The 27,965-nt window shown below is 37.3% G+C and overlaps 1 protein-coding gene across 11 annotated transcripts in view; it reads left to right on the forward strand.

Annotated features, from left to right (window-relative positions):
* EML1 (EMAP like 1) overlaps positions 1–22,336 on the forward strand; it is an 81,512-nt gene extending 59,176 nt beyond the window's left edge. For all 11 annotated transcript variants that reach the window (XM_032690349.1, XM_032690344.1, XM_032690345.1 and 8 more), the window contains 14 exons: positions 728–838; positions 3,072–3,167; positions 3,707–3,841; positions 5,372–5,471; positions 7,601–7,755; positions 8,917–9,042; positions 9,307–9,438; positions 13,491–13,558; positions 15,088–15,176; positions 15,708–15,805; positions 15,930–16,017; positions 16,197–16,292; positions 20,345–20,475; positions 20,769–22,336. In XM_032690349.1, the coding sequence (XP_032546240.1) occupies positions 728–838; positions 3,072–3,167; positions 3,707–3,841; positions 5,372–5,471; positions 7,601–7,755; positions 8,917–9,042; positions 9,307–9,438; positions 13,491–13,558; positions 15,088–15,176; positions 15,708–15,805; positions 15,930–16,017; positions 16,197–16,292; positions 20,345–20,475; positions 20,769–20,894 (1,551 nt within the window). In that variant the 3' untranslated portion in view covers positions 20,895–22,336. The remainder of the gene's footprint in view (positions 1–727; positions 839–3,071; positions 3,168–3,706; positions 3,842–5,371; positions 5,472–7,600; positions 7,756–8,916; positions 9,043–9,306; positions 9,439–13,490; positions 13,559–15,087; positions 15,177–15,707; positions 15,806–15,929; positions 16,018–16,196; positions 16,293–20,344; positions 20,476–20,768) is intronic.
* The last annotated feature ends 5,629 nt before the right edge of the window (positions 22,337–27,965 follow it).

Below are 27,965 nucleotides of genomic sequence, written 5' to 3' on the forward strand. Positions count from 1 at the left end.
GCAGTGTTTAAGATTAAACTCCATCAGCAAGTGCTTCCCGGGGCCGCCCCCTGGTGGATATGGGAGGCAGCGCTGCCGCCGAGCCCGCGTGGGGCCCTCGGAGCCAAAGGCCGAGGGAAGGGAAGGAGGGAGGGAGGGAGCACCACGGAGCTTTCCCAGGGAGTTGATCTTGGGCCAGCATGTACGCCTGGAATTTTATTTACAAAAAACAATCTCGTTTTGATTACGGTTGCAAAGAAGAGTCTGAAGATACAGTTCTTTTCCCCAGCCATTTTTATGACATTGAAGTGAATTACATTTTAGAAATTTTTAAGCTTCTTTTTGTACTTGCTCTTTGACACTTACCAGAATTATCTCAGTTGGTACAGTTTAAACTGTTCCTGGACCTGCCAGTAAGTCCCACGTCACAAAGTCATCAATAATTTTCACTTCATGAAGAATATCTCAGTGGCCATTAACTTCAGTGAACAAACTGAGATCAGTGAGACCTGATGTGCTGTACACTCAGGATAGCCAGTCCCAGAGATTGGTCCTGGATACAGTAATCAACAAACTGTTTGTAGTGTATCTGTGTTTACACGGGTGACTCTAGAGAAGTTCTGATAATTTTCATACCTTAAATTTTGATAAAATATTTTGGGTTTTTTCAGATGCATTCTCATTTTTTAAAACCCTGATGGGTTTTTACCATCATTGTTTCAGATGATTTTTTCTGTGTCTTTTATAGCAATTACCACCACACGTGCGTGTCTGGGATTCTGTAACTCTGAATACGCTGCATGTCATCGGAATGGGCTTTTTTGACCGAGCTGTCACTTGCATTGCTTTTTCTAAATCTGTAAGTATTTACTATTCATCACATGAAGACTTTGCTGGAAAGGTCTTTGAAGGCTTTCAAATTTAGCTTCCTTGACCAAAACAAACTTGCTGTCTTTACTTTTTGGTTCCTCTCTAGAGGAGGAAGGTTTGCAAGGCATTTTTTCCAACAGCTTAGGTTACTATTAAAGTTAACAATATCTCAGCAGTCTCAGAGATCTATCTTGTGCTTAAAATAAGCTGCAATTAATTTCTTTGTGGACAAGCAGTTGCAGAAATACTTGTGTACTTGAAATTTCAGTATCCTTAATTGTCTTGAATCATCTTATTCTGTTTCTTTCCACATGAGAAAGTTACTCTCCCTGCATCTTTTTACCGCCTTACTGTGCCCAAAAAGGATTGATTAAAGACCTTTAAAAAGTGGAAGCTCCCATAGGAGAAACAAAACATTTTGCTTGAAAACAACAAAGGCATATGGATAAAGGATTGTAAAGAAGTAGAATCCTGTTGTTGGCATTTTGGCACCATCCTTAGAATTCTAATCTATCAGAGAGGTAAAAAATTAAAACATATGCTGATACAGGCAGCATTCGAGTCCCATATAAAAACATGAGTCTGAGACCTGACACGTGCAAGTCTCAAAGCCCTCTGTGTACAACAGAGTAAGCAGTGTATGGGGTGGTGTCTGGTTATCTCGAGACCATTTTTAGATAAGAGAGGACTAAATGGTGTATTCCCTAGGCAAAATGTATGTCAGTGAAAGTTTCTACAAACACTTGAAATCCATTGATGACAATGTTTTATAGAAAGTAGACAAGAGAGAAATGAGTTGGGAGAACACAGTTCAAGATCACCTTTTGAAGGATAAATAAAAAGGAATACTGAGCAAATGCTCTGTAAATACCTCCCTGGAGGGATAGAGGTGTTTAATAACAGAAGATTGCTATTAGCATATGCCAGGAGAAAGCAGATGTTTAATGTGTTTGCTTTATGCTGTGATTTCGCTTACAGCTTGACTTGTTCTGAGCATCCCTTCCCATTTTGTAGCAGTACTGCTTCCTTCAGTCCTGTCTCTGTCCCACCTCTTGAGTTGCCTTGGCACAGCTATTTTTGTAGCTGTGTCTGAGATATGTATCGCGGGCCTGATTCATCAGGGGACAACCAAACAGTCTCATATATAAAAAAAATGAAGCAGAGTTTTCTTGGCTTTTCCCCACAGAATTGATCTGTTCCCCAAAGAGGCTCTCTCTATGATAGCCTAAACTTTTGTGGTGGCTCAGCTCAAGCAGCAGCAATAAGCAGCTGTGCTGTGGGTGGCAGATGGAGGAGTGTTTGATCTGCTCGATCTGTTCCTGCGAGGTCATCTGCAGTCAAAACTAATGTAACTGATGCCAGGAGCAAAAGGATACAAAAAATCCTGGGTTGGAAAGCAATTGGACATTCCTCGATGGTTTGTTCCATTGTACACTCGGCTAGGAAGAACGCCAAAGAAATAGTGAAAAATGGTCCAAAAAGTTCCTTCCAGATAGGTACTGAATAAAAATCTGATGATTGTACAGCAGTTCCCATCACTACTGAGACAGATGTCGGTCAGCCCCTCATTCAGGCAGGATCTTGGCTGGAGTTCTTCATCCAGCTTCTGGATTCACACATCAGAAAAATGGGTACCAACAAGTGAAGGTCTAGGAAATGTGATACATGAAGAAAGACTGAAGGAATTAGGGTAATTAAGATTAGAAAGAGTGATAGAAGGCATAACTATAAAAAAAGACACTGTCAGAAATAAGTTGTTGTCTAATTTCTTCCTATGTTATCTGATTTTCATCCATTTTACCAGTATGAAGAGTAAATTTTTCCCTGTGTCCATATAGATCTGAGAATAAATAATTGTTTTAAGTTGCAGAGAAAGAAACTCAGTATGATTATCAGGAAAAGCTTTCTTAATGAAGTAGATAATAGTGTATAGTTTGCCTTTGGAATTTCTACCACTGTATGTTTGGAGAGACCTCATTTCTGCCATTTGTCTGCAGTTTGCAAGAGTCCCTTTTCTAGATCCCTTTTTTAGCTCTGTTTTTCAATTATTCTATAAATTATTATATTTTATGGAGACCTATGGATAACTAAAGGTATAACAGTTAAAGTGTAAATATGTATAAATATTTCCACTTACACAGAAGCATTTATTTTGAATTTGCATTTATATGTTCCTCATGTTGGTTGGGTGGTGCATTGATATTTTCCATGTTTTGCTTCAGAATGGAGGAAGTAGCCTGTGCTCCGTGGATGATTCAAATGACCATGTGCTTTCTGTGTGGGACTGGCAGAAAGAAGAAAAGCTGGCAGATGTCAAGGTGTTGCAATAAGATATTTTGTACTACCTGCTTGTATGTAGATCTGGATTTCTTGTCATAAAATGTCTTTCTGTATTTAACTTCATGTGCCTTTTTAACGTTTTTGCTTTATAAAAGACAAAGAAAATGAAGAAAGGGAATATTTTCTCTCTGAGACTATCCTAATAGTTTGTCTTGTTTTAATTTTGCTGTTGTTGTAATTCTAAAATTGATTTGAAAATTCTAGGCAGCAATAATAACAGCATAGAATGTAATAATAAGTGCAGAAACAAAATGTCTTAAACTAATCTTTTGTGTAGAACTTTTCCTTATCTGACATGATTTTGAAGGATAAATTTGGATCCTAACTTATAAAGTCATTAAATATTTTGACTTCAAATTGTTCTACCAAAGCATTCCAGACTATGTCAGTAAATTAATAGCTCAGAATTTTTCTTAAATCAGAAGTATCAGTTTATCTAACTAGAGAACCATGTAATACTGTTTTGTTTTCTCTGAATTTTAGATTTTGATACAATGTTTTTCTTTTTCCTTCCAAGTGCTCTAATGAGGCTGTATTTGCTGCAGATTTTCACCCTACTGATACAAATATAATAGTTACTTGCGGAAAATCACACCTTTATTTTTGGACACTAGAAGGGAATTCCCTTATTAAAAAGCAAGGATTATTTGAGGTAAAATAAAACATTTCCCTAATTTTATGTTTATAGTAATGTTACAGTCATACAGGTTAAGGGTTAGTAAGGTTTGAGTAAATCAAAACAACTGATCATTATTAAACTTGAAATTTTGCAGAAGCTCAGGTGGCATTCATGTTATGGTAAAACTTCCACATTCAAGTGTTCTAATGAAATTATCATACTGTTATTCTTTTTCCTATATTCTTTGTAGTACACACCTCCACGCTCCCACCACACCCCCTCTCCCCACAAAATAAAATTGCCTTAAAATCTCTGTGATTACCTCAGGTTAAAAAACCAAAGCAAAAAAAAAAAAAAAAAAAAAACAGAAAAAAAAAACAAAACAAAAACAAAAGACCAAACCAAACAAACAAACAAAAAAAAATAAAAGCAGAAACAGAGAGAGTGATATATACTGGAGGGGTTTTTTATTATTTTGTTAAAGGAAATATTTGCAAAACCCCATAAAATGTGCATATCAGTCTTCTCTTTTCCTCTGTTCTGCTCAAATACATACATATATGTAATTCAAATACACTATTTGGAAAATATAATTTTTATTTCAAGATTTGGTATGGTTTTGTTCTTAAATACAGACTAAGGTCTACAGCAGCTGCATGCACAAATGACAGATGTTTATGGTAACTCCACTAGGGCTTAGGTAGCTGCTTGTGGAGTCATGGCTCACAAGTGTAGCCAAAACAACTTTTTTGCAATCTCAGTTAATATACTTTGTGTGAAATCAGGAGGAGATGCTGAGATGATGCATTTAAATTCTGTTACATTTTATTTTTCCATGCATTTTTAACTCCTAAGCTGCTTGGGCAAATTTGTCCCTCTGTTTTAGCTCTGTTACTCTTGATGGTTGTTGCAGACGGAGAAGTGTGGTGGCCCTAGTTGAGAATAGTTCTTAGTTTGAGGGAGGAAGAGGTCATACACACAGGTTGTCGACAAGGAATGCAAATAATATCCTTAGATGCTCCTGAATTTTTTGTTCCCTTATACATTTCATTGTTTTGTTGCTATCACTATCTTGAATGCAGGGTCTCAAAGCAACATTTCCATTACTGAACCCTGGGACTCTTTCACAAGATGATTTCATAAATCTTACACTATAGCCAAACTCTCTAGTGATATTTTTTTCTCCTAGAAACTTTGGAGTTAAAAATTATAATAATAAAGCTTGTTTGCGTCTTAGTCCATTTCTAAATACTTAAAGTATTTGGAATTATGTGGTAGTTGGGGGATTTGGTTTATCTCAGAGCGTTCCTGGTCTTGTGTTAAATGTTGACAGGCCTTCTCACTCTGTCCCCAACTTGCAGTTAAAGATTGCAGGATTGGGCCACCAACCTTTTTGCCCTTGCACAGATTAACTGTTTAGACCACAGGAATGTGTTTAACTCCTGTATACATATTCAAGTAATAATAGAGCTGTATAAGACTAAACTAAATTACTCAAATGCATACAGTTAAAATGAATGGGTTGTGTGTTGCTGTGAGTGTATATTTTTCATAACCACGCAGAAACAAGAGAAGCCAAAGTTTGTCCTGTGTGTGACCTTTTCTGAAAATGGTGATACTATTACAGGAGACTCAAGTGGAAACATTTTGGTATGGGGGAAAGGTAAGATAAAACTTCACTATTAACTTCCATCTTAATATTAAACACTGTGAAATTTTACAGGAGTGTAGCAGTTCGTTTTAAGAAGAATAAATTTTGTTTTATCTCGAATTCTTTCCCAAGTCTAATCCAGCAGATTGTGCCTGGATTCTTTTCTACAAGAACCTAAAGAACATCAATACCTAACTGCTAGAGCAAAAAATTCTATAGAATGTGTTCCCTATGGTTAAATACTGAATCACAGAGCTATGCCAGCATTTTACTGATGTAAGAAATAGCAGGAAAAATTCTTTTCCTAATGAATGTGATAGAAAGAAACATTATTAATGTAACTGATGATCTCCAGTCTCCTATCCTGTCATTCTACTGTTTGCAGAAATTATGCCTGTTGACATACACTTTTAATAAGACAACAAATAGCTTTATTTGTTTTCCTAGGAAGTCAAGTTAAATATATTCAGATCTAATTGAATTCCTCAGCTTTATTTTGAAAGAACAGATGAATAGGAAGAAATTCTTAAAAAAGCACTTTCTAGTAAGAAGAGACTTTTTTTTTTAGGTAGCAGAAGGCAGTGCCTGCCAGAGGGCAAACAGCAGCAACATCCTAATCATTTGCTTAGTGCATGATATGCCATGCATAGGAATAAGGAGAATCCCTTGAAGGAGGCTTTATTAGAAAAGAAAGAAGGGAGATGAATGACAGCTGCTTCTTATTTACTCAGTGCTTTCTCCCAAGATATTTGAAGAGTATAAGACCCGGAAGACAACCCAGTGAATCAGTTACACAGTTGAGCCTTACTGAACTGTTTTTGCAGACTTCTTTTTCATCCAAGGACTTTTAGCCAGTTCTCTCCTTGTGCTTTTGACCACTACACTGCTTTTGAGGAAAGGGGTGGATATGGTGTTTGTAAGTCGGCTTCTCTTTTATTTCCCCTTCCCTTTTCCTAAGGTAATTTAAAACAAGACACAAACCTCTTTTCCTTCATTTTAGACATTGCATAGTCCCATCTCCCTGTTCTTTGCTGTTATTTTGGACTGCCAAGAGACAAGGGAGATAGTGGCAGCTGCTGGCATGGCAGAGTCATTGCACCGCTCAGGGGCCAGTTTGCCGTCATGCCGGTAGACTGCAAGGAGCCTCTTCTGCCCTTTCTCCCAGGAATGAAAGGGAATTCTCAGTGTGCTCAAGTTCTCCTCACCTTCTGCCAGCTCTTTTGGGTTGGGCAAAAATGTTGTTGTTGTTGTTTTTCTCTCCTAGTACAGCGTACTTTCTATGTCTTCATTACTTTTGACTCGGAGCTCTATGTTCAAGTGAGGGCTGCTTCTACCAGGTCAGAATACCCTCAGCAAAAACTTCTCCTAGTAGACATCAATTGTACCTGACACATTATATCCACAGATGTGGGTGAAAGCAAATGGGATTCATAAAGGAAAAGGCAGTTGTTTCATCCTAACTTGTATCAGCCCCTCACTTGTGCTATACATCAGGTTAGCCAAGCTTTGATGCAAGGTGGACATTTCAGTAATAGCAATAGTAATAGTAATAATCATTTCTCTGTACTTCATAATAATAATGCTTCATCAAATTAGAGATACTTAATCTAATGTAGTTGTTTCTGAGGCTGTTTTGAGTCTAAGAAAGTACTTGAAGAAGCCAAGTTCACCAATAAAGTACAAGGTCTTTTGGAGGGTGATTCAGGACATTCTACCAGATGTACCAGGATCTGTAGCTTAGTTAGATTTTAGTCCAAGTTCAGTGTCTGGAGACTGTGGAATGTCCTTGCAGGATGGCAAGTGACTGGGTTATGATTTCTTTGTTGATAAGGTATGTAGTGCTACTACATCAAATGTGATGTCAAATAATTTGGCTTAAACTCTCATGAAAAGTTTAAATGAACCTATTTTACTTTGAGCTAGACTGAGTATGTTTCTTTTCATTTTTGAGACAGGGGAATATATCCTAAGATGTACTAATTCAGTCTCTTCTGTGCTTTTGTGTGTTTTCATCCAACACTTTTACCATTGTTTAAATATAATTCTTGAAAGGTAGTAGAGAAATAGAGCAAAAAACCTGGGGGGGGACGAGCTATTAAGCCAGGTATTTCAGTAGTGATGTCTTTTCTCCTTCTGCCCAGGTACCAACAGAATAAGCCATGCAGTTCAAGGGGCACACGAGGGTGGGATATTTGCGCTGTGTATGCTGCGAGATGGCACGTTGGTATCAGGAGGTGGAAAAGACCGAAAGCTGATATCTTGGAATGGAAATTACCAAAAAATTCACAAAACCGAGGTGATGTTGCCTATCTTGAAATTATTCTGCTACTCAAAATGAAATTCTAGCTGTCTTCTAAACACGGCTTTTTATAATCATTTTTTTTTCTTATGGCTATGTATTCTGAGGGAATGCAAACCAGTGTTAAAATGCAATATCATTTGAGCCATCAGGTCATTCTTGTGACTGACTATTCATTAACATAATATTTCCTTTTAAAGTTCTGTTGTAAGTGGAAAGCGAATCTTGTATTCGTATCTTTTCATATTGTTTATTCCTTTCTTTGCAATTAACAATTTAAAGTAATTTTTTACTTCAGAGTATTACAGTATTAAAATATTTTTGTAGTTTTCTCTTTCCCAAAATGATATGATGATTTTGTGGGTGTTTTAGTACTCAGAGTTTTTCATTAATTTCTTGGTTGATGTTGTTGGCTTTTGTATATAATTAAAAAAATCTGGAAATTAACCCACTTACTATGTAGGAACTTAAAAGCAGAATTTGTTTGGACAGAACTACATGTCTGTTTACATACTGAGTGTAAGAGCAATCAGCATATAAAACTGAGGAAAGGTTTCAACTCTACTACATAATATTAAATTTTGCAAATATATATGCACCTGGAATGGCATGTGAGTTTTTGTAATTAATTTTTAACACAGTACAAGGTGTGCTTATTGTGCTGTTAATAACTCTGGTGTCCTTTTTTTCTTATTTGTTTATACTCTGGTATTCCTTGTTATTTTACACCTTACCTTGAACAGTATATTGGAGATATGCACTGACTCTTTCAGAACCCAGGCTGCAATTAAAGAAACATTCATTCCAAGAAAGTGCTCTGAGTGGAAATGCTTAGTCTGATATCAGAGCTGCAATTAAATAAGATTAAGTTAACACAGCACGAAGGAACCTTTTCTGTTTGTTGAAATACTTGGTTTATCTGTACAAATGGAGTGTTCTTTAGATAAGGATGTCTTGTCTTGTAGTGTTATAAAAACAGTTACTGAGCTGATGCAAGTTGTTTTAAAGTTTTGCAAATCAGGCACACATATTCATCTATTTAATTCCTTCTCTGCGCAAGATTTATTAAAACACATTTGCTAGGCCATGTGTCTTTAAAATTAGCAACACTTGACAGATTGTCTGACTTACTTGTCCTTTTGTCTGTTATGACCACAGATTCCAGAGCAGTTTGGTCCAATAAGAACAGTAGCAGAGGGAAAAGGGGACGTTGTATTAATAGGAACCACTAGAAACTTTGTCCTACAGGGCACATTATCAGGAGATTTTTTCCCAATTACCCAGGTAAGCTGGGTTGCCTTACAAGAGCATTTCTAGGTGTGTAATAGCAGTGAAGATATTGCTTAAAGTTAAGTTTCATAAATGTGCATCTATTGATTTATTATTACAGTGCCTTTGGCAATAAATAACATTATAAATATGTATCTATCTAGAACTAACTTTTTTTTTTAATGCTTTAATACATAGTTTGGTCATTTTAATAGTGTTTAAACATGTTTAGTTTTGATGGTCTGTCCTTCTTGTCAAGAAACATTTTTGCTTGTCTAGGGTCACACTGATGAGCTCTGGGGACTTGCAGTCCATTCCTCTAAACCTCAGTTCTTCACATGTGGACATGACAAACACATTACTCTCTGGGATGCTACCACCCATCATCCTATCTGGGACAAGATTATAGAGGTATAAATTTATTGAACACAGCTCTCCTGTTATAGAAATTCTGTAATTCTTCTCTATATGTAGTATAGGAATTCTGGTTTTTCTTGACATTATTGATTAAAACTATCTTCTTTTTGAAATTGGATGTAAAACTCTTAAAAACAAGAATTTAAAACCCTAGTCTATATGAATCTGTGTGCTATATCATATAAAAGTGTACAGTGGTGTTGACATTTATATTTTTTTTTACTAGGAAGAGAGCCACAAATGTAAATCTGGGCAATATTTATCATTTAAAAGTAATTCTGTCAGGATTAGTACTACTACCCCTATCTTGAGCATGGTAGTCGGAATAAAGAAGGAAAAGAATGTTCTGAGGGTATCATTATTTCCTGTAATTTATTAGCATTTTTATACATCTGGTTCACAAATAAACAAATGTTTAGAATTTCCCTTTCTATCTCTGGTGTGAAACTTGGCATTTAGGTATTGCAGGAATCCTGAGTGGAGGCTCAGTTATGAACTGTACTTAGGCACTCTGTGCATCTGCAAACTCCTGATGACTTTGTGGTGACAAGTGATCTTGCTTACTATATACATCACCAGGAACTGATTTTTAGAGTACGTTTTTTGGACACCTGATCAGTCTTCTAATTGTTTATCCATAAGAAGGCATTTGCTTATCTTCTAGAGACAGTGCTTTTATCTCTCTGAGATGCCACTATCTCCTTCTTTCAAACATTCTTCTCTTTACATTTTCTTAATAGATGTGTGAGCATGTTTTTTTGGAGGTACATGTACTGATCATAATAACCAAGTTATTTCTGAATCTTTTTATCTGCCCTCTATACAGTGGAAAAGTTCAAAAGTTACTACAAGGAAAAGAAAACAGCACCTGGTGTAGATATGTACCAAATACCCAGGTTTGCAAATCAAACTGTAGGTAGTAACTTAGAGACAATCCTCATGTTGCTGACTAAAGTTTTTTCTTTGTCATATAGTAAATAATCCCTTTCAGTTTACATGAAGTTTTGAAAAACTTTATTATACAACTTTTTTTATAAAAAGGCTTTTTGTTTTCAGGCCTACATAACACTTTAACTTAAAGCTAGTATTGATCAGACTTCTTGAATATAACACATCTGCAATAAGTGAATATTCTTGCATCAGGTTGAATTCTTAACAGAATTGCTTTTGCCAACTTGTCCCTCAAGGTATCCTTCTCCAGTTGTATGCTCTTGTTAAATCATACTTGCTTGGTGAATGTGGAAGTTGGAATTTATTCTTTGTAACCAAGGTCATATGTTCTAAGGCCCATATTTTTCTTGACTTCCAAATTGATTGGAGAGAAGAAAACAACAGTTCCACTGCCCCAGAGATGGAGCTGTATTTTCACAGTTCAGTGTCTCGGTTATAAAGATAGATTGTCCACTAGTCTCAGAAATTAAAATAAAGGAAAATATAGGTATTTCTTTTAATTAAAAAAAAAAAAGACATCAATAATGCTAAGTATGTGGCCTGAGAAGCAGGCAGATGATTGCATTTTCCTATTTCCTAGTAATTTTAGAGTTTAAGATATGTTAATATGATTTGGATTTAAAAATAAGCTCTCTCCCCTTCAGTCCTTTGAGATACTCTAGATAGGTGGGCCTCAGGAGAATGATCGAACCCTGAGATGCACCAAAATCTGAATGTGCTTGCAAATCTCTTGAACTGTCACCAAGATGATAAATCAAATAAATAGCAGCACATTTAGGCTACAAACTTTAACAATATAATATATTTTTAAAAATCAGTGAGCAAGTTATAAACCATTTTCCTGCATCTGTCTTGATAGTCTCTCTAAAAAAAAGATAAATCTGTGTCTTTTTTAGTTTTGAAATGCAGCAATAGCAGTGTACTGTATTCCGTACAGTGTGGAGTATGAACACACTGGATTGCAGAAATCCTTCACATGCAATTCAGAATGACAATGACACAACTGATAACTTTTATGTAAACCTTTCTGATCTTCAGGGTGGTTGTTTGTTTGGGTTTTTTGAAATTAATTTGATTATGATGCACAGCCGATTTTATGCAAGTCTGATTTATAAGTAACCCGAAGTGGAGGGTAAAATCATAGGTACAATTTTTTATGCTTTTCTAATGCATTTCTTTTTTGTTGGAAAAAATCATCACGTGATTTAATTGCAGGTGATTCTGTGCTTAGTGTAAGGGTGTGTGTTTTTGTATATTTGTATACACTTCCAAAAATACTGAGAGAATAAGTTAGTACTTCTAATATGTTTCTCATTACAGGAAGGATATACTGAGGAGGGCCTATAGTCATGAAGAAAAGTGCAAAATTTGGCACTTTGCTCTCTTGCAGTGTAAAGACAAGAGCATTTAGAAGTGTGGGAGGATAGTGAAACATCATTAGTGGAGATAAGTACAATATGGGGATTAGGAGCAAATCTATTAATCAGATGAGCTACTACCTCTGAAATAAAGTTACTTAAGCAATCATCAACTTCAAAAAGGACATAATTTTCCTCTGAAAAACAGAGCAGGAATTTAGCTGATTATGACTTACAGTGAGCTTCAATTAATATTTAGCTGCAGTTTTGCAAGTATAAGACTCCCTAAGAAACTGTCGTTACTGAAACGTTTAAGAAACAGCTTAGTTTACCTTGATTATTTTGAAAAGATTGATGGCAACAGCAGTGGGAGTATTAAACAAGAGATAAGTTTATTTCTTTTCCCCTCCAAGTACACACCAATTCATTAAGACATGATTCCTATTGTCAGTTTTTACAATAATCTCCTTATTATCTCTTTGAAATGTCTCAGACTGTTTCATAGATCAGTGATCTAGATTATCTCGAAAAAAATAAATTGTTTCTTGTTAACCTATTTTTGTCAAGCGATCTGTGTAAAAGCCTTTTAATGTAGCTATGAGTACAAGTTACTGCTCGGATTAAATTCACTGTTCGAACCTCTGATTTATTCAGTAGAATATTTTAGCATTTACTATGAAATTATGCTTTGAAAATATAATTTGAAAATTATCCTTTCTGGAATACTGGGATGTTTTAGAACACACGTTTTAGGAATCCTGGATCTCAACGTTTCTCTGGAATTTCTTTAGAGTTAGTAAAGTCTTTTAAATTAGTCACTTGATTAAAATTAATGAGAATATCCTTTACACCTAGCCTTTAGGGATAGTAATTACCAATTACTAAAAATGTCAACAAGTTTACTAAAATAGCTATGATGTGATACTGTTTTAAAATACAGAAAATCAAGCCTGTAAGCATTTCTGTGAGATTTGTCACTAGACTGGGGGTTTTTGCTTACATTTTAAAATTACTTTGGTATTTTCTGCTATAATCTGAAGAGTTCTGAAGCTCATTCTTAACTGAACAAGTATTAGAAAGAAAACGCTTACCTTGGTTTTTAGGCATATGTTTAACTTGCAAGAAAAACACTGGAATTCTACCTGTCTCCACAATAATGCACTAAACAAAGTAAAATGTTTTGAAATTACAAATCAAAATAAGAAACCCAGTTTCTGCCCTTAATCTCCCACTAAACTGCAACTTGGCAGGTGTTGGAAAAGGGTGCTGGTGTGCATAGAAGTTATGCTTTACCCCTCCATGCAAAATGCCACTTACCTTTGTTGAACAATGCGCTTGCTTGTCCTTTTAGACCGTAGGTAAACTTCAGTTTTGATACTTAATTCTTAGGTCAGCTCTAGTTTAAGAAGTTATTTTTATCTCTTACTTGTTTGTGATTTGTTGGGAAGCTGCCGTTGCTGATGTTATTGTTATGAAATCACTTGCCAAGTTATTTTTAGATAGTGCAGAAGAGAAAAAAGTGGTCTTGTATAGAGGGAAAAAAGTTTATTGGATAATATTTCAATTAGTTAAAACTACTTTTTTCCCCTCAAGTTTATATTGAAAAAAAAAAGAGAAAAAACAACCCCAAAATATCAACAAGAGATTGTTCCTGAGGCAGATAATTGAACTGTGGTTTTGTTATAACTTGATAACTTGGACTGGTAAAAAAGTGTTCTTCTTTCTGAAACATTTTAGGATCCAGCACAGTCTTCAGGTTTTCATCCTTCAGCATCTGTTGTTGCAGTAGGGACGCTGACTGGAAGGTAAGATGTGCAGAGCTGCACCCTGGGCACCAACTAACGCTGATTTTTCCAGCTCATGTCCAAGTTCATGTTCTTGTTATTATGCAGATGTATGCATGACATATCTTCATTCCCTATTGATTTCTAGTCAATTCCAGAGTGAAATTTATTTATATTGCCTTAATGCTGACAAACCCTGTGTTAGCTGAGTGTTGCATGAACAAAGAGATGTTTTCTGCCCTGGGAGGGTGACAATGTAAGGTCAGTGGGAGGAGGTAGATTTGGAGAGGGCAGGAAGTCTAGCTTGGCAGAGGGACCATGTCTGGGAGGTACTGTCACCATACCAGTGACCTAAATGTTAAATCTTTGTGTCCATCAGGGCAAAGGAGAGGCTGAAGGAGGAATCTGAGATTGTGAGTTAATTTTGCAGGTGTGGATAGAGGTTTTCTCTGAGGCCTTTAAGGCAGCGTGGAGGAAATCACATTGAAAAATTCTGTGTGCTGGAAAATGTAGCAAATGGTTCATGATCCTTAATGCAGTGGCAACCAAAAATTCGATGAATGTTCCACTGCACTAGCCATGGTGTAAAAATGCATATTGAGAGGTTTGTTCTGTGTGAGGTGCAAACAAGACAGAGAAAACTGAGGCAAAGTTTGGTATCTCCATTTTACATGGCAGGTTGAGCCCTTGGTTATTTAGTGGGTCAGTGGCAGACGCTGGGTTTGTCCATGGTTGTCTGTCATAGGAGGGAGTGCCTTTGCCTAACTTCCTCCTCTCCTGTAGTGTCACTTGAGGGCAGACTTGGCTGTTGATACTGAAAACAGTTCCACTTAACTGAGAACATACAGGAAGCTTGTAGGTTATGAGCCAAGATTATCTCAGACTGTATATCAATCCTAAATAAAGGATTTGTTACTGAATTTACTTTATTTACCAAAAAAAGAAAATCAAAAGGAGAAGCTTTGAGAGGAATATTTTCTTTGTCTTTAGTAATCTGATGCAAGTATTGAAATGCAAATTTTATCTTTGTCCTTTCCACATGTTTCCACAAATTAATTTTTAAATTAAAAATTAATTAAATTAACAAAAAAATAATTAAAATTTCACTTTAAAATAAATTAATTAATAAATCTAATTCATCTATCAGAAGAGAATGGTCCTGAATCTTGCTTGTGTTTTCTTTTGCTCTAGGATTTAATATAGGCATCCATTTAAATATCAGCATAGCATAGAAGAGGGTCATTAAAGGAAAGGGTCATTATAAGCAATGCTTACATTATTCTGATGCATGACACATAGTAAAACACACTAAAATCTGAAGGTTGATATCAGGTCAATGCTTGCTCATTTTCTTGTTTTGGTTAAAAATGATAGGAAGGAAACTATCCTTGTGTTAAAGTAAAAATAGACCAAACTGAGTAGCAGTTGCTGTTTTTCTTTTCTTGGTGTAAAACTTATGCTATTTTGACAGAAGAAAAGTTGGTCAAGATTACAGTAGATTTAAATTCCTTATGGAATGATTTATTGGCCTCTTTCTGTATTTACAACAGGTGGTTTGTGTTTGACACAGAAACAAAAGACTTGGTCACTGTACACACAGATGGAAATGAACAGCTGTCTGTAATGCGTTACTCACCAGGTTTGAGAGCATTTATTTACTGGGTAAAAATAAAGGCGTTGAATTTTTTTATTAAATTAAATTAGGGGCCGGTTCGTTTTAAAATATTTCCCTGCTTGCCATACTGAAGTTGAAAATTAATATGCCATGAAACATTGGCAACACTGGATGGGCGGTGCCGTAAGCTCCAGTTTTCTTTCCCCTCCCTCCCTGCCCGACATGTTCAGTATGGTTTCTCTGGGGGGGGGAAAAAAAAAGAAAATATTTAACTCCTCAGGTTGTTGCAATCAGGTTATCCCTAAATGGACTGTAGCTGCCTACAGAAGTGTCATGTGTTTTTAGCAGTAATATTTGCTGCATAAGTTTGCTGGTTTGTAGTCTTGAAAGATGCACCAATATGCAACTGAAAAAGAAAAAACAGAAATCCATTTTTTCATTTTTCAGTACCAAGGTCTTTAAGAACAGTTCCTCTTTCTGTGACATATAAACTTTTAAAAATTAGCTTGAGTTCTTTGTTATGGGAATAATTGCAGTTCACTTTTGTGTTTATAGATGGAAACTTCTTGGCAATAGGTTCCCATGACAACTGTATTTATATATATGGTGTTAGTGAAAATGGAAGAAAGTACACTAGAATTGGCAAATGTTCAGTAAGTAACCTTTTTCTCATGGTTCAGTATTAACACCTTAAGTGTGTTTTGTAGCACTATATTAATACTGTCACATTGAGACATTCTCTTGGTGCAGCTAATACAATATTTTTTCTCTTTGTAGGGTCATTCCAGCTTCATTACTCATCTGGATTGGTCTGTTAATTCACAATATCTTGTGTCTAATTCAGGAGACTATGAAATCTTATACTGTGAGTAAGAATTATATTTAGTGCTTTTGTGCAAAGTTCAGGCAGTCTGACACAGATTTAAAATTTAAATGAGACTGTATAACTGCCAAGATCGACCATATGTTTTAATTCATCTGGTGCAATCAAAAATCTATAAAATTTGAGAATGAAAAATCATGTGGGGTTTTTTTCTTTTGTAGGGATCCCCTCTGCTTGTAAACAAGTCGTGAGTGTTGAAACAACTAGAGATATAGAATGGGCCACTTACACCTGTACTTTAGGATTCCATGTTTTTGGTAAGTATTGTAAGCCTCTTACAAGCTCTTACCATTCTTCTTATTAGAAACACTTGGATTGCCAACTTTTGCTTATGAAACATGACTATTCATAATTCAGGGAAAAATAGAGAACTTCTGTTATGCCATTTTTATTACAATCTGTCTTCTTATTTCAATCCAGAAAGATGCTGGTTTGATATTCTTGCTAGCTTCAAGTACAAATATTAAATTACAGCATAAGTGGGAGACAAGGAAGAAATCACACACTGCCCTTTCTGTCACATTAGAGCAGCTTCTCGTCATTTTTAATTTAAAGCACCAGTTCTATGGAATTGATGTGTATTTAGACAGTTACTGGGTGAAATCCCTTTACCAGAAATGGTTTCATTTGCTTTAGTTACTGTGCAAGCACAAAATGGATGACAATCTCCCTCATTAAGAATTTATCATGTATTTTGATAGAATCTGTAGCAATTAAATCAGGTGAAAGGAATTCAAGAAGGAAAACATAACAAAATCAGCATGATTTGTTTTCATCAGACTTGTCTTCTGCCGGTTTTGAAGGATCCACTTTCCCCAGTGTAGTCTAGAGCTTTGTACTCATTCCACAATGTGTGCAGAACTAGATAGATTGTTACAAAAGTTGAGTATGAGAAGCTTCAAATTCTTGAGTCCTCAAGAGAAAATAGGAAGCCATGGTAAAAGTTCAGAGAAGAGTATAAACAGTTAGCAAGGAAGATTTACACCCATGTTTCAAGTAGAATAGATGCAGTGATGTGCTTGAAGGCAGCCAGAAAGGACATGTTTTCAGAACCTAAAGATGGTATGGCAGTAGCAGTATGCTGGGAAAACACATGCAAATTTTCTATCATTTGACTGACAAGCAGTGCTTACATGTCACTACAGTATGCAGATTTGGTGAAAGGAAATCCTGGAAGATTGGCTGCATATTGGCATGATGTACTTTCCATGTAAGGGTTAGAGGCCCTTATGGAACTATTAACATGTTTCTGGGGTTTGAGTACACCTGACACATAGTTACAGAGCTACAATGTTTTTGCATCACAGCTTCAGGTACTCTGAGATACTAAACACTTTATGTGAGTATTCCTCACTTTTTGATTCGGATTCATGCGAAATATAGTGCCAGTAGAATATAGGGCTGCTTTTGGTGCACAGAGAGTCAGAGGAGAGAGGCAGGTCACACCTGAGAGGGGTTTTCCCCATGCCTTGCAACAGATGAGCAACCTTCTTGTATCTGTAAGAATAACTGGTTAATGTAATCTTGAGACCATTAGTATTTATTTTCAGGACCTCACAGAGAATGGGCAAAGTACTGAAATATTTGAGAGGCATGAATGCGGTATCTGCAGGTCATATATCTACCTTCAGAGCCCATATGTAAAGGATAAAGTGCAAAGTTAGTGGCTAGAATAATAAAGTGAAGAAGCTCATAAATTAGAAGTTGGAAACCAGTCTGTTAATATTGGAAGTCACTCTTACTGTTCAGAACTTTAGGGCCTCATAGCAGCCAGTTAGAACAGTCTTCACATGTTTTCTGGGATTTCCCCACTGGACACAGAAGCAAGGATCACAGCATCCAGGATGTGAAGCTTCTAGTATATTGATTTTTCAGTAGATACTGGCTGACTGAAACTAGGGGTATTTTCTCACTCTAGTAGAACCCCATAAAAATCACAAACTCTGCATAGCAATCACAGATCAGCATAACCAATGCGGGGAGGGGGGGGAAATGAACATTGGTCTGTTGAACACCTGTCTTTGAGCATGGGAACAGATTAGTCAGTCTGGAAGTGTTTAGAGATGATTCAACTGAAAATCAACAGCATGTAATGAAGTGTGTTTGAGGGAGTATATTTTAGTGATACAAATGTGTAATACAAATGCAAATGTGAAGGAGCAAAGACTTAACACTTAATGATCTATATACTCTTTCAAGAGCCCTGTGTTGCTGGGTACACAACCAAGTGTTCATTGCACATGCCCAGTTTTGAAAAAAATTGGTGTTTGAGGTGAAGGACAGGAACAGAAGAAATCTAAGATGCTGTATCAAGCTGATTGGGTTCAAAAATGGCTAGAACACTGTAAATGGAATATTATGTTTGTTTGAATATATTTATTAATAGCCTATCATAAACCAGCAAGTATAGTTTGTAGGTGGTATGAAGCTGCAGGATTAGGAAGTTGTCTTGAGAAATACAGGAGTGGTATGAAAAAAGGCAATTCAATAGAGCCAAATAGGAGGTTCCACACAAGAACGGCAGAACCCAGTTGTACAAACACAGAATGGATGAGAGCAGACAGGAGAGTAGATCTGCACAGAAAGATCAGATTACTCTTGCATACACACTGAACATGAGTCAACAGCATTATGCTGTTGTAGGAAAGGAAGATGCATTAGTGGGATGTGTAATGAAAAGGATGCCATGCAAAATGTGAAGCAGTCATCCATTTATCAGTATCTGCTTCAGTCACCGCTGGAATGGCTGCTTCTGGTTTTTGCACTTTGGACAAACAGATAACGTGCTGACTAGAAAGAATAATTATTCATCTAAATATTGTGCTGGGAGAAGAGATGTAGTGAATGAATTTTAGAGAAGAGTAGGAAAAAAGGCATGGCATGAATCCTCAAGTGAGAGAAAGGAAATTGTCTCGTTACATGTCTGCAGAGGATGGGGAAAAGAAAAAGACTGATTTTTCAGCAAGGGGGATTCAATTTGCGTATTCATAAAAACTAGCAGTGAGGCACTGGGATAAATTTTGAAAGAGCACAAAGTTTTGAAGAAAAACCCTGCTGTCCTCCTTTCTTCATTTCAAAATGGCAATCTTGTTTCTTTAACCACTGCCTTTAGGGTTATCTCCAGCTTGTCACAGTGACCTCTTGGGAAGACTCCTACATCTTTTCAGCTAGCATTTGATATTCATACAGCCTCCTTTTTGTCAAGGCAGATATTTAAAACAGCTTTTCTGTGTCTCTTTGTTCTGCATATTCATAATTCCACAAGTAGCAATTATCGTTGTTTCTTCTTTGCACTTTCCATTACTTTGAGCCTCTTTTTTACTAGCCCTGAACTAGCAAAGAGATGTTTCCACACACATCAGGAAAGTTAAGGGCAGTCTACAAATCAGTACTTTGTATTTTATTTACAGCAATTTGTAATTCCAATTTGTAAAGACATGGAATCACCTCCTTGTAGTGCTGTTGAAAGGGTCTCTGAAAGTTTGGTATCGTTTATGTTAAGTAGGGATTAGATGAAATCTAAATTACAAAAATCATTAAAAAAGCAGGCCACAGTACTGCATACAAAAACCTGACATTTCAGTAACTGGATGGATTTTAGTAACATTACAATTTATTGCAGGCAAGTATTCAGAGGCCTTAAAGATGTGGTGCACAGATTTGGTCTTTGCGCTGATGATCCTGCAGTTTAATTTTAGAACACCACTTTGTGCAAGAACAGCAAGGAGTAGAGAATGTGAGGAAAGAGAAGTACTTAGAGTAAAACAAAAGCATTTAAAAACTTTAAAGTAGGTTCAGTTTCTTTTCAAGAGATCTGTTAATAAATAATTTAAACTATATAACATCTGATTTCAGAGGTTTGAGACTTTTAGTAATATGAAGAAAGTCCTTTGGATCATACATGTGTATGTTTTTTAGACTACAGTAATATGAAGGAAGTATGTTAGCTCATACATAAGCAGAAGGGAAAATAAAAGCAGTAACTTATTTTTCTACATAACAGTATGAAAATTCTTTCAGGCTCAGGCACATGACTGTACTTCAGCAGAATTCTTTTTTTTCAGAGTAAAAAGCACTTTGCTGACTAGAGGAAATAAAGTATTTTTTATGTGTTTGGTTTCCTATTAGGATCTAGACTTTTGCTGGTGTACTGAAGTACACATCCTGGCTCAGATGCAGTTATTTTTATAGCTTTTTTCTTTTTTCTTTTCTTTAAACAAGTAATCCTTTATTAATATTTCAACAGAAGCTTAAACTGTCAATTTTATTTCCATTATAAAACCCTTTAATTAGTCCCTCTGTGTTTCAGGTGTATGGCCTGAAGGTTCAGATGGAACAGATATCAACGCTGTCTGTCGATCACATGGGAGAAAACTGCTATCAACAGGGGATGATTTTGGCAAAGTACATCTCTTCTCATATCCCTGCTCTCAGTTTAGGGTAAGGTATTTCCCAAAAACTTACTCTTGTAATTTGCACAAGTGCATTAAAATGTGGCTTTCCTATGTACAAAAAACCACCCCAACCACATCAAAACAGGAAGAATGGGAATATTCAGATGTCTAAGGGATTTTTTTTTAAGGTTGGTTGAGACAGCAATTAAATTTAAAAGTTAATTTAATATTAAAATAGTGTAAGAGAATGATGCGATGCCTTGGTTTCATTGTTGTATGAATGTTATAACGAGATGTTTTGATGACAGCTTATATTCTCACTAATGTGGTGTTTTCTAGGCTCCAAGCCATGTGTACGGTGGACATAGTAGTCATGTAACTAATGTAGATTTTCTCTGTGAAGACACCCATCTCATCTCCACAGGCGGAAAAGATACAAGTATTATGCAGTGGCGAGTCATTTAAAGGAAACGTCAGCATGAACACACACAGTTGAGTCGACCATGCACAGAACTTATGTATAAACTGTATATTTAAAACTTAACAGTATGTTTGCAGTTTAGCCTGGTCACTGTGATTTTTGTTTAAAAAATTCTTACAAACCTCAGGAAAATTAAGCCCTGTGCTGGTTACCTTACTCAGTAGAGTGATTTTTTTTTTTTTCATTGTGTCACACCTGAAGAATGATTGTTCTCTGTTGTACAATATACAATGCAGTACAAGTTTAATATAAGAAATGTGGCTTGACAGTTTGCAATACAGTGGTATCAGCAGAATGTGACTATCTTAAATATTTTCTATAAACACTGCTAAACTGGTCACAAAAATGCCTTTCAAAGACTGTATATATGTGCTTATTTGTTTCACTATCTACACTTTGTACTGTATATCTACTTATTTAGAAAAATCTATGACAATGTCAAGGTACTGAACTGTTTCTGATAGAGGCTGATGAATAGATACAAAAAATATAAACTGCTATGTAAGATGCAAAAATTAGTGTTCTAGACCTGAAAATGTGAATGCTGGTAAATTTGCATTCTCTTGGGAACAGCACACCGTGGGTATTACCCGTGAGGAGTTGTCTTCCCTTTCAAATGAATCAGCAAGCTTTGTCCCAGTTTGACCTGAATATCTCAGTAGGGCTTACAGATGTCCGTGTGGTTCAGGTAGTCCATATGAGTTTAAATTAAAAATTTTTTATTTGTATATGAACAATTTCTTTTTGAAAACAAAACAAAAAAGCTTGGCCACATCCCCATTATTGGTTGGTGTATTTAACTAATATGTATATTAATCAGCATGTTGCTATATTGTACATGTATAAGATTTTAGCAGTTCATAACAAATGGTAAGGCCATCTAGCTTTACTTTTTTATGCTTATGGATATTGTATATTTGTATTTTAAGACCAAGTAGACCAAGTCTAAAGATATCTTTTTAAGTGTACCATAAACCTGCAGAGGGTAAAGGAAGACTTGGAAGCCTACATGAAATATTAATGTGTAACTTCTGGCCCCTGTGTTTTGTGCATGGATGGGTATTTATAGTATGAAATAAGATTGTGTTTTGCAATGAAGTAACAGTGGAGGTGGTATAAAAATGGTTAAGAAGGCCTTATCAATGTTGATTGTGACACAGATTAAAATGTATTGTTTACGATGAGGAATGTATCTGAAGAATTTTAAAAGAGGAGTTCTAAGCGAACTCAAAAAAAGTAATATTAAAATTTTGCTTGTTAACGGACAGTAAACATTAATTCTCTGAACTCTAAAGCACTGGTTGTTTAGAGTGATTTAAATGAAATGGAATCAATAAATTTTGAAACTTTTTTATTACATCTCCAACCTCCTACACTGAAAGTGCAGGACACCAATAAACATGTATTAAAGTGAATTTTCAATGTATTCTTCCTGTTGAGTAAGGTATCTTTGTTTAAACATGAAATACTTATAGAAGGACAGACTTTTACTCAACAACGCACATTTGTGATTTCTCGATTAGAGCTGCATTTGAAAATACTTGGCAGTACGATCTAGGTTTTGGGGTACAAAATTTCATGTGTGACCACGACCCTGGGAACATAATGACAGTGCACACCTAGAGAGTGAAACTCCAGCTTTGCAGCGGGAGAGAAGGACACGCTGAATGCATTCACCTACGAACTGCCTTGGTCCTGCCTCCTGGCACACATCACATATTTCCGAGCACCCAGCTGGTGCGGTGTCGTTCCACTGCACAGTTATGCTCGTGGCAGGAGCTCCTGGCAGTTTCTGTGTTAGGAACTTGTTTCAGGCAAGACCTTTGAAGGCCACGGTTCCAGGGTCACTGATGTTACCTGGCACTGTCACTGAAGGCAGAGGTTTCACTCCCAGCTGATTACTCCCATGCCACGGAGCTGCACAGGAGTTGTTGTGGCCTTAGGGAGAACCCAGCTGGGAGACAACAACTACTGCAAACAGAAAACCTGTTTCCTCAGTTTCCTCATCTGGTCTAGGTATGCAGCTGTATGAGTGCTTGTACTGAGTTTATACTGAGGAAGGAGCAACGTGGAAAAGAAAATAAATGGACAGAGGAGTACTGGAACAACTTATTTTGATAGTGATGTCAATCTCCCTCTTCTTGAAATGCGTGAAGCTAACATATAATATCCTTATGCTTTCTAAGGTTAATCCAGTCATAAGAGTTCATAACACACTAGTGACAGGTTCTCACTGTGTCTGGGTGCTTGGTTATCCCACAATACCTTATGTTTTTATTTTGGGGTAGGTTGGTTTTTTTTTTTTGATTTTGCAGATTGGGTACTTTCAGGTTTTCTGCTTTCGGAATTGTAGGTGATTTGTCATTACTTGCAGCAGAGAAAACAGGAGTTCCAAATTGGGTTAGCTCATTCTCTTTTCATCCTCCCATGGTGCTACTCTTGGGATGTAGTAAAGCATTTGTGATCCCTTTCTTCATTTTAAACTGTTATCCCTTACAAGAAATAGATGAGGAATACTGCAAGTTCATCCCTAGGGTTACTGATCAAAGGGGATTTTCAACAATCCCATCCCATCTGTGCCTCTGCTGCTCCTCTGTTTTTAACTTTTGCTGTTAAATGTGTCTTTGTTCCTCTATGAAAACCTGACAAATGTATTTGCTGAATTGGCAAATGATGGTAACGTCTTGAGCCAAATATCCGTTTGATGACTGTTAAAGTGATTCTCCTTTCTTCATCCAGGAAACTCTATACAATTTTGCCATTGTTATAGATAATCTTCAGCTCGCCCCTCTTCCACCGTTGTTCTTTAGTTCTTGAATTTATTTGTTTTCTCAGGAGTGTGTTCTTTTTTACTTTAAAAGAAAAAAAGAATAAATTAATAAAAAGGAAAAGAGAGTTATGCCTAAACTTTGCATATTTCATTCTCTCAGCAATGCCTGATTCCTTCACCTGATACTCTGTCTGCAGAAGCTCTCTTTTCCTACCCTTCCATGGAGTATGAGGTTGGTCTCAAGTCCGTGACTGGAGAGACACGTGGGCTTCTGCTCCTGCTCCTTCCCTCCCCTGATCCTGGCTGCAGCAGGTGCAGCGCTGCTCAAAAAAGAGATTCATCTCTTTGTGTCTTTTATGTATTGCTGTTGTCTACCAAGCTTTCAGCTACTCCCTTCCAACTTTCTTTTCCCATTTCTTGCTTTTCTTCCTTTTATTTCCAGCATTACTCTTCTGTGACTTCAGCCTCCAGGGCTGCGTCCGTCTTAGCCCTTACTGGTACATGTTACTGCCCTTACGTGCTTATAAAACCAGTGGCCCTGACTCCTTCTCAGATTGTTTTGGGGCTGAGTTCCTGATTTCTTACTGTCTGCCCCACATTTCTTCTGTGACTTGCACTTTCCAGTATCAGTGAGTGCATCTGCTTTTAGTTCCTTCTTTCCTGCCCTCCTGCCTCCTTGTGTGAGTGCACTGAGATGATCAGCACTGTCTCATTGCTTCTTCATTGTCCCTGTTTGTCTGTGGGCAGTCTGTAATGTGTATCACATAGATTTTGAAATATTTTTAGGGTAGGGATTTTCTTCTCTGTTGTATGACATTTAGCAATGGGATTTTGGGATCCAAAATGATGAGCATGTATATTCAGGTAATGCTTCCATGTTCAGGTATTCAAAGTGATTAGCTCCAAAAATTGATAATATCTATCCTCTTAAGTCTAAATTTATTTGGAAAAGAATACAAATGCTTTCAAAATACTTTTTCTTCCTTCTTCTATACGTTTATAAAACAAACATACATTGTCTGGTTTTTAGGATCATCGCCCATTTCCTAGTAGAGGCTTTTCATTATTTGACCTCTCTTGCCTGTTTTCATCTATTTATTTTACTCCTAAAGGATGCATATTTGCATAGTATTAAAACTGCAACCTTTTCCAACTGAATTCTCTATGTACTCTCTGAATTATTTACTGAAAGATGATTATGACATAGATATTTCTGATAGTGCTTGGTTTTGACAGGTTGTTGAAACCTGAGAGGTATTAACAATTTCCAACAGATGAGACCTACAAAAACCAGTTGCTATATTAAAAAAAAGTATTCAAAAAAAAAAGCAAACGAGATAAATGTAAAAGAAAATAGTTCTTTTTCAATGCTAGTGAACTAAAAAAACCACACAATTTCCAATTATTAAAAAAAATCCTCATGAAGGAAATCAGTTTTATTAAAATGTAATTAATACAGGATTAGTTAATTCAAGGTCATATTTCCTATGTGAAATGTTTGGATTAATTCTTCAAAAGAATTAATATTAGAGGATATTATTTCCCTTCAAAAGTATTCATGTAACAAGATCTTGCAAGGGCAAACAGCCCGCTTTTTGCAAGGGTTGGCATTTTTCATTTCTTCAGGTTCTTCTCAGGGAAGCAGGCTGTGTTTCCTCTTTTTACTGTGTTTCCTCTTGGAACTTGGGCTGTTGACAGATCACTCGACTGCATCCTCAAAAAATCCTACAGATGGCAGGGAAAATGTCACTTTAATTACAAATGGAAAGAACAGACTTATGCAAAGCCTAAACACAAATCTTTTTCTTCCCTAACTGGCTGGGATTCACAGCCGTTCGCTGCCATGCCGCTCCAGTTGCAGCAGCCTGCCCTGCAGAAGGGATGCCCCAAGTCAGGACATCTCCTTGTCCAAAAGATGGGAGATGAGGATTCCTGAGAGGAAGGACAGAATCACTCCCAGGTCTGTCTGCTCCTGAACGGAGGCTGCTGGCTGCCGGCTGCCGGATGAGTGAGTACATTAGTGGTTCATGCGCTTGCTGGGAGAGATTTATGTTTCTCCTTAGTCATGCACTTCTGAGGCAATTTCATTTTTCTTAATGGAACAACTTTGCCCCCTGAATTCATTAAATAATTGCAGAAGGCTAAGTGATAATTTACACAGAGGTATTGATGGCAGTGCAGCCAAAGCTGCCATCTAGCACTGAGTTTGATAGACTGCTTGAGTCAGAGCAATAGTGATGGGCTCATCCTTGAAAGCTACTCGGGGGACCTTTGTCAATCAGGATGGTTCACAGCATTGTGGATTCCCCCATATCCTGCTGAATGTGGGAGTGTAAGAAGGTGCCTCCTCTCAACAAAGCTGCTACACTGTGTCACCTGGCACTGTAGGCACTTCTTCGACCTTGCATTCTGTCTGTGTTGTTAGGAAAGCTTGACGGCTTGGCCTCCAATAAAAAGTGGTTCCTCCCCACCAGCTTCACAGTCCTAGCTTAGCACAGGTTTGATTTTACCGTCTTTTGGCTGACTACAAACTAAATTAAGTGAATTTAGACATTTCCATTCATTTGTAATGGACGTGTCTGTCCCTTAGAGGCTGCCTCTGTGGTACTGGTCTGAGGTGCTGAAATTATAACCATGGGAATGGCGACCTGCTTTCTGAGTCTCAGTGCAAGTGAATGGGTTTTTAGCATGAGCTTCTAAGACATGAACATTTTTAAAATCTGCCCTGTGGAATTACCTAGAATAAACATGTAGCCAGAGGGAAGCAAATTCATCTGTTCTGTGGATTCTATCAGTGCTACACGAGCTACAGCTGCTCCAAATTCCAGGTTGTAGGCTAAAGAAATCTCCTTCAGGCTGTTCAGTCATTATGGTTAGAAAGCAAAAATTAAAAAGGCTGAGTGAGTTCTGCAGCCATGTTAGATTATTGTAATTTGCCATTGCCTTGCATTGCTTTCACACTGCAGAGACGTGATGATGAGGGAACCGTCTGCTAGAAGCAGCCTGAAGAGAACCTCTCTCTACAAAATCACTTGCTCTGGCTGTTCTTTATGGATTCAGTTTCTCATTAAGATAAATGTCAACATTTTAGGGTTCCTTCCTTCCTACCCAGCTTCTTTTATCAGCTTTCATTGACATCATAATATCAGATTTGACATCAGTGTATAGCTACAGGGAAGGTTATTACGCCAGAGGTTCAAGTGTTTTGGCCTCCTTTACAGCACCTAAAAAGAGCAGAAGCTGAGCTCTGTCTGAGAGTCTCTGTCTACAGCTTGAACAGTTGGAGAGTGAGCTGACAGGAGGCTCAGCCAAAGTGAAAAGCCCTGTGGCATTTCCCGTATGTACAGCTCCTGCTCAGCAGAAAATCTGGCCACATGCAGTGTAGCAGCCTGGAGTGTCCCGACTGCCTCTGACTCAGGAGCACAGCTTTACCCCTCTGCCTAGACCCTTAGCACTGCTTTTGGGTGAGACCTCTGCTGCTTTTGTTAAGGGAAAATCACCTTTGGCCTTGAACAGATAAGACCATGACAGGTCCTCAGGGTCTACCTGCAAGGCAGAGCTCCTCCTGGCTGCCTTGAGGGCTGGAGCTTCCTCCTTCAGCCTTCCCAGTGATTGTAAGCCCTGCTCTCTGGAGGCATAACAGGAAAAGGGAAAGTGCCAGTGAGCTCCTCCCTTTCCGACAGAAGCTACTGACTATTCCCCTGAGAGTGCAGTTGGAGGACCCTTCTTCTCCTCAACTCCCATCTTTACTTGAGGAAGTATAATAAAACAGAATTGGAGTATATCAACAGTGCATTTTTTCCTACTTATGCTTTGCCTTTTCCTATACTACTTCCCCTGTCTTCTTTCCCCTTTTCAGTATTTCTTCATTCTTCCTGTTTCATCTTATTTCCTCTTCTCTCCTTTTCTTGATTAAAAAAGTCCCAAACATCTGTAATTCCTTCATTGTATTCTAGTCGCCATTCTCTTACTCCTTTTAGGTCCTGCCATACTTTTCTGCTACTTTGTTCCACCCTCTCCTCATCCTTTCCTCCTTGCCCCAAGACTGTATGAAGCATTGCTAAAGAAATCCAGGTTTTGGGGGCTCTCCAGTTGCAGCCCTGCTGCAGCTGCTTTCTCTGGGCGTTCCAGCAGCTCCCCTGGGGGCAGTGGGTGATGTGCACTCCCTCACTGCCAGTGCCTCGCCACGGCTCTTTTGGGCTGTCACAACAAACCTGAGATGGGACCTAGATCCTTGCCAAATGGTGCCAAAGGTCACAGGCATGTGGGGATGGGTAAAAACCAA

Source organism: Chiroxiphia lanceolata, chromosome 6 (assembly GCF_009829145.1).
Source record: "Chiroxiphia lanceolata isolate bChiLan1 chromosome 6, bChiLan1.pri, whole genome shotgun sequence".
Classification (NCBI taxonomy): Eukaryota; Metazoa; Chordata; class Aves; order Passeriformes; family Pipridae; genus Chiroxiphia; species Chiroxiphia lanceolata.